The 9,679-nt window shown below is 36.8% G+C and overlaps 2 protein-coding genes across 2 annotated transcripts; one reads left to right on the forward strand and one right to left on the reverse strand.

Moving 5' to 3' along the window:
* Nucleotides 1-667: 667 nt before the first annotated feature.
* On the reverse strand, nt 668-9,369 carry LOC106712251. Its single transcript, XM_045686591.1, has 17 exons — nt 9,132-9,369; nt 8,674-8,802; nt 8,173-8,404; nt 7,670-7,849; nt 4,710-5,283; nt 4,465-4,637; nt 4,084-4,199; nt 3,730-3,905; nt 3,429-3,533; nt 3,069-3,220; nt 2,885-2,989; nt 2,466-2,636; nt 2,048-2,240; nt 1,809-1,971; nt 1,550-1,678; nt 1,141-1,275; nt 668-863 (listed from the first exon to the last, which is right to left on the reverse strand). Exons 1-17 carry the CDS (start codon nt 9,189-9,191, stop codon nt 783-785), a joined length of 2,874 nt encoding a protein of 957 aa, XP_045542547.1. The 5' UTR covers nt 9,192-9,369; the 3' UTR covers nt 668-782.
* Nucleotides 5,554-7,577, forward strand: LOC106712475. The gene is made up of 2 exons (XM_014505062.2): nt 5,554-5,850; nt 6,840-7,577. The coding sequence occupies exons 1-2, from the start codon at nt 5,613-5,615 to the stop codon at nt 7,391-7,393; spliced, it is 792 nt and encodes a 263-aa protein (XP_014360548.2). The 5' UTR covers nt 5,554-5,612; the 3' UTR covers nt 7,394-7,577.
* Nucleotides 9,370-9,679: the final 310 nt, after the last annotated feature.

The raw sequence follows: 9,679 nt of genomic DNA on the forward strand, positions 1-9,679 counted from the left end.
ACATTGACAAATTTTCGTCAAAGAGTAAAATTCAACCAATTACAAAGCTCCTCATCAAGGAAAGGTAGTTTAAAAAAATAAAAATCATATTCAGGATCTAAGGAAAATACGTACACTACGGAAGATCACAGGTTTTGGCTGATAATACAAAAAAAACATCAAAATTCTCCAAATTGTTGAGAAATTGTTATATATTTATAACAAGTTTATTTTTTTCTTTCCCATGAGTGTTTTATTGTATATTTTATCATTGTGTCCTTATATGACTTGAATGTTGTTAGGCTGTTTATACTACTTTGTGATTAACAATTTAATCGTGAGTCAACTGCCAGAACATCCGTTTACAAATCATATTGGCATCCCTCTCATTCTCATTGAAAAACAGTGATAACAATATATTTTATAACAATATGGTGACACTGAAAATTCGCAGTTTTAAAAATGAAACTCTGTAGGTAAATTGTTTTATTTAATTTCAAAAATAATTACAATTAAAAATATACATTGACTATAAAACAATAATAAAACAGTAAGGCACATGAAAAAAAGATTGAAACTTTAATCTATATCAACTTAAAGTAACACTTCTTAATCACACAGATTCACATTAAATAAAATATTTATATAATACCAACAACAACATACAATCAGAGAGTGGACTGGAATTGCGAGTGTGGCGAGTGTTTCGCCTCGCAAGGGATAAACAGAAATATGGAGAACTGACCGCCAATCTTCGCTAATCAGAGAGGCACCTCAAGAAGAAGAAGAACAACAACATATCCTTATCGCTTACTAGTACTAGGTATCATGTCGTCTTTCCATTGACTTTTCGACGACGCTTCCGTAAGTTTTCTTTGACTTCTCTGTTGAAAACAACTAATACTATATAAAATGGTCTTAACTTTAAATATAGTTGATTATGAGTCAAAAATGAACAAGGAGGATAAAAGTTTTTACAATCAATTAAATTATACTCTGTTTAAGTACATACATACTTATGCTTATGTGTTTGTAATATGTAAAAGTCATACCTTAAATAACTTATACCTAAACCACGTCCATAATTTTTAATTCTTTTAACTGTAATTTGTAGTTTTTCATAAAACGATTGAATAGGATAAAGTTATGACTGTAACTTACAGCAAGCGATTCCCGACTCTTCTGCATCTGCATAAGAACATATTCAGTATCGTCTTGTTCGGAGTCGGCGCACGATGATAACAATTCATCCGACCTGCGACTGCGGCAACAATCGTCGCGAAGTAGAGGCCGCATCTGAAAAATTACCATTTTTCTTGTAGTTTATGAAATAAAAGTTCTATTACCATAAAATATTCTTATGAATTAAGCAATTCGTTCAATTCGTTCGGAATAATTAATGTTATTTTTATTGTATTTTAAGCAACGTTAAAAAAAATAACACAGGAACCTTCTCTGGCGTTCTCAGAACAGCCAACTAAAGTTTCATCACTATTCAATCAATAGTTTAGACATGTATAGAGAAGACAAATTTGATTATACAATACATATATAATAGTTAAACACTTACAGTTAAAGGATCGGGCGATTCTTCAATGCTTAAACCTTTCTGCCAGATGTCGGCGGACAGTTCTTCCGCGTACGAGCTCATCCACGTGCGCAACTTTTTGCAGTGAGCCGTCGCAGAGTGTCTCACTTCCTACAGCCAGGAATTGCACTTTAATTCAAACATTATGAACAAATATTATTAGTATCTATAATTTCGATATATTTCCTTACTAAGTGCAATTCCTTGCTGATTAAAAAAATCGAACGTTTACACAAAATACCTGAATGTCTTGACCGCTGTATATCTTTTTAACATCACTTGGTTTTGTTCTGGGAACCGTTTCAGAATAAGTACACTTCGAAATGAGGTAGCGCACTGCGTCGCCAACGATAACGCACGGTATTATAATGAAGAATAATAGATTCAATACGAATTCCATAGACCTGAAACATATGCCACTAAGTGCTTACCTTACTTGCGATTTACCCCAGTTATCTTACATAAGCTCAGTTATCTTACTTGTTGATGTACTGAACAGTCCGCTTATTTGTGTCTGGGTGTACCGGCCAGCCTTCATTGTCATAAATGACACGGCGGTATCGTAGTGAGGTCTCATAATAGTGCTCGAGCCTCCGAGGCATCTTTAAGAGACGGTCCAACCACAACACGGCAACACTCCGTATAATCAGACCCAAAACTGCTTTAATTACACCTGAGAGCACGGCAATAAATTAATCATTTACTTGACTCTTGACTCGATAGTTCCATTACTATGTAATTAATAAATTTGTTCGGACAGTACTGGGAACAAACTGATACATTTAAAACTTTATAATACGTTAAATTGGTTAAGTTAGCGTTCGAGCTCATCGATTATGAATGTAACTTTAATGCAGATGTAGGTATAAAAAGACTATTATCTCTGTGACATAGGCACCGAGAGCGAGCAGGGCGGCGAGCACGCCGGTGACGAGGACGAAGACGTTGAGGGTGGTGCTGTCGGCGTAGCAGAGCGAGCGCACGTGCCGCGGCCGCTGCTCAGGGTTCAGCCCCGCCGCCAGCTGCTGCGCTTCGCCCAGCTCCTCGCAGATCAATTTTGGATCTGCGCCTGATAAAGTACAAATAGAAGCCGTTCACGTTCACGAACATTCGTAGACCGTGGATTTACACTACCGAAACATTCATACGAAACCATATTGTTATCTCACGTACATTACGTCTACATTTATTTCACGTAGCAGCGTGAAATAAAACTTACGGTTTTTTTTAAGTCAGTGTAGATTTCTCAAACTAAATCTACACTAAGGGTACACATTAAAGACCAATGACTATTTAGCAGGCAGTTAATGTGCTTACTTAAACAGACGCATTTGCAATGCCACACGCAAAAACACCGGTCGTTCTTCTTGATTGTCACGTCTCTCACCGCTACAGACTCGTCGTCGTCATTCAACAATGTTACTGAAACAATTAGAATAAATGCAATTAACGATTACATTTTTTACCTGATTAAAATGTTTAAACAGGTTTTTATTAATACCATAGCAATGTGCGGAGTCGTCAGGTATTTCGAAAGGCAGGTCGAGGAGGAAACGTTGTGTGTGCTTCGGCGGTATGAGCACTGCCTTTGCGACGGGTTCCTTGTAGCCTACCTGATCAAGTACACCGGGGCCACAATCGCGGGCAGCCACTCTATTTGAAACAATAACTTTTATTTAATTGCAGTTTATTACTATTACAACTTCTTCCCTAATAGAATTAATGTTTGCAGCTCAATAGAGAATTAATAAAAAAGACATTATATGTAGTATCCGTACCGTAATCTTTGTCTGCCTATCTGTCTGCCTAAGGCATGTGTATTTATATTAAAGAGATAGATACTTAAGACAATGAGATATACCTAAAGCGAGCGGCAGCCAGTCCAGTATTAGTAACTTGCAATGTAAGCGCTGTTCTTGTTCGCCATGTGTTGTCGGACACGGCTGTCATTATGCGTCCAGAAGATCTGTTTGTTACGAAATATTAATAAAATACTTAAATGAGAATTTTTGGCTACCGACTTATCATCTTGATGTTTATTAGTATTTGTAACAACGCGTACGTAACAGATTTATGGCGATAAAAATTATTTAATCATTGTCATCGTCATTGAGATAGTCAGATGGAATGGAACTGTTTCCGTCTGAAGTTGATTATCTTACCCGACATGGATTAATTGGTTTCCATCAGCTCGAGACTCGACGTCGATTTGCGAGTGGTGTGGGCGTCGGTGCGGGATCAACATGTACTGGTCGGGGCCGCGTGACGCGAACATCAGGCTCTCCATGTTGCCGCCCATCACCGCCCTCGACTCCCGGATAACAACGCGACGAACTGTCTAACCCCACATGAACAGTTACTGCTAAATTGTCGTACATAGCAGTAGGTTGTAAGTTGTAACTCCACGCAAACAAATTTATTTACCTAACTTATTTCGCTGTACCATTGCAGATTACTCTAATCTATTTTAAATAAAATTATTCTTTACAATAACAGAAACTTTTTAATAACTATACCTTAAATTCTTGAGATATGTTAGTCATAGGCAGATTTGATGAATTTTGTTTCATGTTTTTTGTATGTTCAAAAAGGATATCATCTATGGCTAGCACCAGGAATTCCCCAAATTTATCTGAATTACAAAGTTAATATTAAGTAAATTAATAATCAATAAACAGAGTAAGTTTTAAATAATTTCATCCATATAGGTTTTCATCTTATTTTAAAAATGTATGGGATATACATTTTTAAAATAAGATGTTGAAGTTTTCATTTAAATTTATTAAAGTATTTCTTTTTTACCATTAGTAGTAGGGTCATGGTCACGGTCACAACATTACGAAAAGCCAATATTTATCCTACATATTTTATATTCAAGAGTTAGATTTTATAATTACCTATATGTGAATCCGAATTATGATACGAGTTAACTATATTAGTGCCGCGTATAGGTATCAGTAAACAGAGACTTGTTTTGGGTAGTGCAAACTCTTCGTGAGACAGCCACTCCGCGGGTCGGTACTGGATACTCATGTCCTGGTTGCTCCACACCGGGTGTTGCGTGCTCACACTAATGTTGATATAAATCATAAATAATGTTGATTTTAAAACTAATCTTATGACAAATATGAATAAAACATACCTAGCTACATCTTCCTTCGTAAGATCATTCCAAACAGTTTTTCCTTCTGGTGTACTCAATTTTTCATACAATTGAATGTTAACCTTATACCACAAATCAGGGTTACCGATTTCATAAACTGCGTATTGTTTTTCATTGTTTCTTTCTTTCGGATATTCATTTATTGTTTCAGTAGTAGTTTCTTCATCAATTTCGAAGCCATTGTTTGAATAAAATTTTGGTGATTCCATTTTGTACGGATCGTAATATTCATTATTTAAACTTTTGTTAAAATTATCTTGCTGTAGGGTACCGTATGTTGTATCATCTAATGTTGGAATGTCGTAGTTGTTGTCTTGTTTGTCGTTGAAATTAAATCCTCGATTTCCTCTTTTTCTCATACTGAGTTGACGTCGTTTTTTAAAAATATCACGGGTTTCTCTGTCTTGGAAAAGAATTTGATTGTAATTGGGTCTATTCCAATACGAAATTTGGTCCGCGTCAAAGTATTCTGCAGAGGATGGGGTCTTTTGTCGCTTTACTTGTTTAGATATTGGTGTACTCTTACGTTCAGCCCGACAAACTAAATTAGGAGCTGGAAAATTGATTATAAAACGATATAATATAACAGAAAAAAGCAAGATTCCATGCAATTAATTAAACCTGAATAAATGTTTTTATATTTTCAATCCAAAAAATTTTTGGAAAAATAATAAAATGTGTAATCAAGTTATGAATATTAAATCTATGGTAAACCAGTAGTCGAGACTCGTCACACAGAGCGCTTCGAGAAAAACCGGTAACCGGTAGGTCGCGTCGCCGCCGTTGGCATGGCGAGGTGCGGTCGAGGGGCGGGGAGGGGATCTGACCTGCCGGCGGTGCGGCGGGGGAACGGAACGAACACGCGCGAGGCGTAGCGAGGCAATGCGAGGCCGGTCACCCCACGATAGTGTGCCGCCAAGCGATTTGTCACATGTACAGCGTATTGTAGTTATTATTATATTTTTTATAGTTTCACACATGGAAAGTTTCATAGAAGGTGTCCGTCTACATCCATGTCTCTGGAACCCATTACACCCAGATTATAGAGAGATGCACGTAAAGGATAATGCTTGGCGTCGCGTGGTGAAACATTTCAACAACGAGTCTATAATTCCTAACAGTAAGTGACTGCACAATGATATATAATAATATTTTATTAAACGGTCATTTCCATCGTATTAGTACAAATACGATTTCGCGCTATAAGTTTTGTTTGTAACGGAACAAATTATTCGGCACCGGGCTTGACTATGAAATGAGCAAATGCTGCAAATACTTCAAATGACAACAGTAAGCTGAGCTAAATCTAAAAATAATTGCCAGCGGTGATATTTTTAAAAATTTATTTAATTTAAACGCAACGCGTATATGAAAAGCGAAGCAGAAAGGGGACTGTTTTCAAAAACACTTCTGTAGTCTCAGGCTACCTGACCATTGATGCGGAGCGGAGTGAGACGGCGAGTGAGGGGCGGAATGTGGGGTGGGGCGGGGTTGTAGAATGTGCAGCTAATGCGCGTGTAATTATTCATTTGAAACAAGAAGACAGATTTGTGGCGTTTCTCCGGTCCGTTTTTCCGAAATTAACAGAGTTTTAATGTAACTCACAAGTCAAATTCTTAGTCTTACACAAAAATTATAAAATTAAAATGGAGCGAAGCTAAAGCCCGCTATACATATTGGCCGAGGCTTGTCGAGTGAAGAGGAATACCAAAGAATAGACAGTACATTTGTATTGCTTGCTGTCGCTCCGCATCAATCGCGCCAACACTTGCGCTTTCGAGCACTTGCCCAACAGCCAACGGGTTTAGAGCTTATTTGGTGTAGCTTGCCACAACCCGCAGGCGCTCGCGACTATTTGCCTCACTTCGTAGCGGTGTTGGTTTTTTCCGCATAAATCAAAGGCGCTCGCGCGCGCTTGGCCAAAGATACAGGTGTTGGCGCAGTTGCCTGCGTGTGGCTTCACTCCCTCCGAAAGAGTCTTTTTTACCCCTCCTCTTTATCACTTCGTTAAAATAGTTCGCTTTGCGGCTCCGCATTATATTCTTATTACACATTTACCTTCTCTGCCAATGTTTTATATACTTTAGCTTTTCAATTATTATTTTTCAGTACAAGTTGCAAAAATGGAATGGAAGAAACTTCGTGATAACCATAGAGATGCACTCAAGCGAGCAAAATTGGGCAAAAATAAGCTCCTACCTGCACATATCACAACTTGGAAGTACGCCAAGATAATGCAGTTTCTCGAGCCGCACATGAAATACAGAATTACTGAGAACATAGAAATAGAAAACTTAGTGCCGGGATCAAGTACAAAAAAAACTGATCAATGTCTCACAACAGATGCCGAAGACGATATTAAGCCAACTTGTCCCAAGAAACGATGCCACATGGAAAATACGAGTGAAGTTCCACAAGACACAGATGCACTAGAATCGTTTTATAATTGTATATTGAAGAGTACGAAAGTTATGCCTCCCTGGATGCAAACGCAAGTGAAGAAGAAAATATTTGCAATCATCATAGAAGCGGAAGAAACGCTCGCAAAACAACATAGCAGTAACCCGAGCCATGACACTGCCGATGGGACAACCGAACATAGCGAGACTGACGAAAACATGGAACCTAAAATAAAAATTGAAGTTTGCTCAGACGAGGTCTAAGACTACGACGACCAAGAAGATGTATATTTTCAGCAATGGTGACAGTGAGAAAAGATAAAAGCATTCTCAGATTTATTAAAGAAGAGAGGAGATAAAAAGAGGAGATAAGAAAATGATCTTTCGACCAAATCACCACTTAACATCAGGTGGGATCGTGGTTAAGCGCTGGCTTATTGAACATAAAAAAAAAAAAAAACAAAAAGGGGCCTGAACAACTGCTGCTGGTTCTTCCGCTAAATGTTGCAGTTTTTGATTTGTAAGAATAGTAATCATTACCTTGTAAATACACCGGTAAGGTAGACATCTCATTAATAGTCATGTTTAGAAAAGGTTTGACACGTTTTTTGCGCTCCAACGTGTGCACTGTTTGATACTTGTAACTATCTGAACTATGGACTGCTGTTTGAGAGTCATGTACTCGGCTCTGTAGAAATACATATATTTTGTATGGCCTTTCTTAAGTGGATACAAAATTTTGTTGGATTTTGAACCACCGAACCGAACACACTTCGTCTCAAGTTGCTCAAAAGAAAAATCAAGAAAAGTAGCTACCCACTGTAATCACTGACGCTAAATACTGTATTTGAAATTGATATTTTAATTAAATACATACGATTTTGCTCTTTTTACGAGTCGTCTGTTCATCTTCTGTATTTGATAATATACCGCTCACAGTCTGAAATTATAATTAATTTGAACATAAACAAGTATTGCTTTATAATGTTTTATTTGAGCAGATTTAGTTTAAGATAGTTAATTAAATATTTAGTTTGTGGTGCGCTTTAGTATCATTGTATAATGTTCGCTGATGACAGTAAAAACATGGTATTTTAATAAAAAAAAATGTAAAAGATGCTTAAAAACCCTTACGTCTATCCTATGTATCTTGTAGGCCTGTACTGGCGCCTCTCGACGTAGTCTCAACACGAAGGGGTCAAGTAAACGCACCCGCTTTCTTTTTGAACCATCGAACACGTGCTCAATTGGTATATATTCGTCCCCAGAACTCGTCTAAAATTCACATCAAGGAACTTGATTCTATATAAATACCATAATTTATGGATCACCATGAATTAAAAGAAGATGCACAGTCCTTCTCATCGAACTTTATATATTAAGTTTATCGATCATTCATCAGTACCACTGGGCTAGGCACCGCGGCGTCCACGCGTTGATCACGTATTAACGCCTTTCCACTTAGTACCAAGCCATAATTTATTTGTTCGTTTTTACGAACAAATGTATACTAACTACAGGGAATACTGAACTTAAAAACTAACTCCGGGTTCACTTGTCATTTTTACAGTAAGAGCCAATTTCTTTTTACATTCTCGTAAATTGTTATGTTTGAAAAGTTCTTCACGTTGGAATCGGGCGTTGTCACTATCGTCAGATGTACCTTTTCTGTTCTGTGAATATTTTATGATTAAAATATTATATTAGCATTACAATACATCTTTAAGTAATTTTAATTATGTTAGGGACCTTATTTCTATGGAAAGTATTTAAAGTTTAATAAAATTTCAAAACATTCTTTACTACTTCATTACCAGCTTGTATTTTAAAACATAGATGCATAAACCATGACCAATTCTTGCCATTCTTTCACGCCAATCGCTTTCTGCATCCAGCGATTGCATTATTTAAATAACTACTCATAAATATAATTACGGTCTACAAACTCCTAGCAGACACCACACAAATAATCAATAGTCTTTTAAGTGCACCAACAGCTTACATTAGGTTCACAGTCAATAAATACAGCCCGGACTTCAACTTGGGAGCGCTGAGCATCCATGTCGCAATTTAATACGGACAGTAATAACGTGTACAGCAATATCCCTGCAATTATGAGCTCGTTCTCAAAAGTATACAATTTGTTATGTCAGTGATAAATAACATTAACTCACTGAAATAAAAGCTACATTTAATGAAATAAGAACTTTTTAATACTACAGCGATCATACTGAAAATAACACTCCAGATGGCTTTTCACAACATTTAATCAATTTGACATTGTCGTTGTCTTTTTCAACAGACAAAAAAAGTTGTATACAAATTGTATAGTTCCACAATGATCTTACTGCAGTTTTTTTTGACATTGATAGGGGGGTGTCTACAAGTTTTAAGGGTTGGTAATCCTGAGCAAAAATAAGGACCTAACTTCTTTCGAAAATCGCAAGATTTGAAACTTAAAACCGGAGTTCTCGTAGTAATCATCAGTTACTATTTAAATTGATACATTCAAATACATTATCAAATTAACCTACATGTATCATACACGTA

Source organism: Papilio machaon, chromosome 3 (assembly GCF_912999745.1).
Source record: "Papilio machaon chromosome 3, ilPapMach1.1, whole genome shotgun sequence".
In the NCBI taxonomy this organism is placed as follows: Eukaryota; Metazoa; Arthropoda; class Insecta; order Lepidoptera; family Papilionidae; genus Papilio; species Papilio machaon.

What these genes read in the sequence shown, in the direction of transcription:
- LOC106712475 (XM_014505062.2), top strand. Translation starts at nt 5,613, where the DNA reads ATGCGAGGCCGGTCACCCCACGATAGTGTGCCGCCAAGCGATTTGTCA. An exon ending in CGAGTCTATAATTCCTAACA is followed by an intron (nt 5,851 to 6,839) that starts GTAAGTGACTGC and finishes ATTATTTTTCAG; the next exon opens with TACAAGTTGCAAAAATGGAA.
- LOC106712251 (XM_045686591.1), bottom strand. Translation starts at nt 9,191, where the DNA reads ATGGATGCTCAGCGCTCCCAAGTTGAAGTCCGGGCTGTATTTATTGAC. An exon ending in AACCAATTAATCCATGTCGG is followed by an intron (nt 3,534 to 3,729) that starts GTAAGATAATCA and finishes CGTAACAAACAG; the next exon opens with ATCTTCTGGACGCATAATGA. An exon ending in CGCCGCCCTGCTCGCTCTCG is followed by an intron (nt 2,241 to 2,465) that starts GTGCCTATGTCA and finishes CCGTGCTCTCAG; the next exon opens with GTGTAATTAAAGCAGTTTTG.